The sequence below is a fragment of the Dendropsophus ebraccatus genome, chromosome 5 (genome assembly GCF_027789765.1).
Source record: "Dendropsophus ebraccatus isolate aDenEbr1 chromosome 5, aDenEbr1.pat, whole genome shotgun sequence".
NCBI classification, from domain to species: Eukaryota; Metazoa; Chordata; class Amphibia; order Anura; family Hylidae; genus Dendropsophus; species Dendropsophus ebraccatus.
In genome coordinates this window covers 9,938,605-9,939,777 of record NC_091458.1, presented here as the reverse complement: position 1 = coordinate 9,939,777, position 1,173 = coordinate 9,938,605, and the positions used below count along the sequence as shown (strand labels likewise).

The window sequence follows — 1,173 nt, the reverse complement described above, 5'->3', positions numbered from 1 at the left end:
ATGGCTAATAACTCTGGTGAATTTTACTTTGAGCTCACCGGTTTTCCTGGAATTCCAGCAAGGTTTGGCATTCTCTTCTCCTTTACAATGTTCATTGTCTATAACATAACCTTGGTTTCAAATGGATCAGTAATGGTCTTGATCATCATGAAAGAGAAGCTACATGAGCCTCTGTATATCATGATCGCCAACCTGGCTTTCTCCAACCTCTTCTTCGACACAGTGACCTTACCCAAATTTATTGCCAAGTACTGGTTCGATGGTGGAAGAATATCGTTCTTTGAATGCTTCACCCAGGTATATTTTGTCCACTTCTTGGCTGGAGTAGACCCGTTTATCCTCATGTTGATGGCTTTTGATCGCTATGTTGCAATTTGTAAACCATTGAGGTACTCATCCATAGTCACCCACAGAGCCACCATGGTTGCCTGTGGGATGTTCTGGCTCCTTGTTGCTTTGGTTACACTTACGAACCTTCTCATTTTAAAGCATCCCTTCTGTGGTCCTAATAAAATTGTTAACCTCTTCTGTAACAGCTCAACCATGTTACGTTTGGCCTGTGATGAAATTAGTGCCACTCGAGAGGCCATTTTGACCTATGGTTTGGTTTTTCTTTTTGTACCACTGGCTTTCATCATATTATCTTATGCCATCATCATCCTGTCCATCATCTCACTAAACCACTCTAAGGGTTGGAGGAAGGCTCTCTCTACATGCACATCACACTGGATTGTCCTGACCTTGTTCTACTTCCCTCGGGTATTCGTGTATATCGCTAATTACGCCCGACTGGTCCTTTCTCTAGATCTCAGCGTCTTGCTCATCTTTCTGCACTCGTATTTGCCACATTTAGCCAACCCTCTTATATACTGTCTGAGGACTGAGGAGATCAAGAGGACGATTGCTGACATTTTGAAACGTAAGATTGGATCTGGAATGTGACTATTGGCCCATTGTTTTTCAAAAAACCTTTATTTGTTAAATGTTCTAGTATGTATTAAATGTTATTAACTAATATTATTTATTTAGAACTAAAAGACACTGGTGGAAAGAGTAACCTCTATACCTGTAAAAATAAAACAAATATCTACCATAACCATTGTCTTCTATTCAGGGGCGCCGCAATCATGAGGCGACCTGAGTCGTCTGCCTCAGGCGGCGCCACCAGCTGTC

At 41.7% G+C, this 1,173-nt stretch overlaps 1 protein-coding gene across 1 annotated transcript; it reads left to right on the top strand.

Moving 5' to 3' along the window:
* On the top strand, positions 1–942 carry LOC138793373 (olfactory receptor 10G7-like). Its single transcript, XM_069971917.1, has one exon. The coding sequence runs from the start codon at positions 1–3 to the stop codon at positions 940–942; it is 942 nt and encodes a 313-aa protein (XP_069828018.1).
* Positions 943–1,173: the final 231 nt, after the last annotated feature.

Excerpts from the sequence above, each read along its gene's own strand:
- LOC138793373 (XM_069971917.1), top strand. The coding sequence starts at position 1 with ATGGCTAATAACTCTGGTGAATTTTACTTTGAGCTCACCGGTTTTCCT.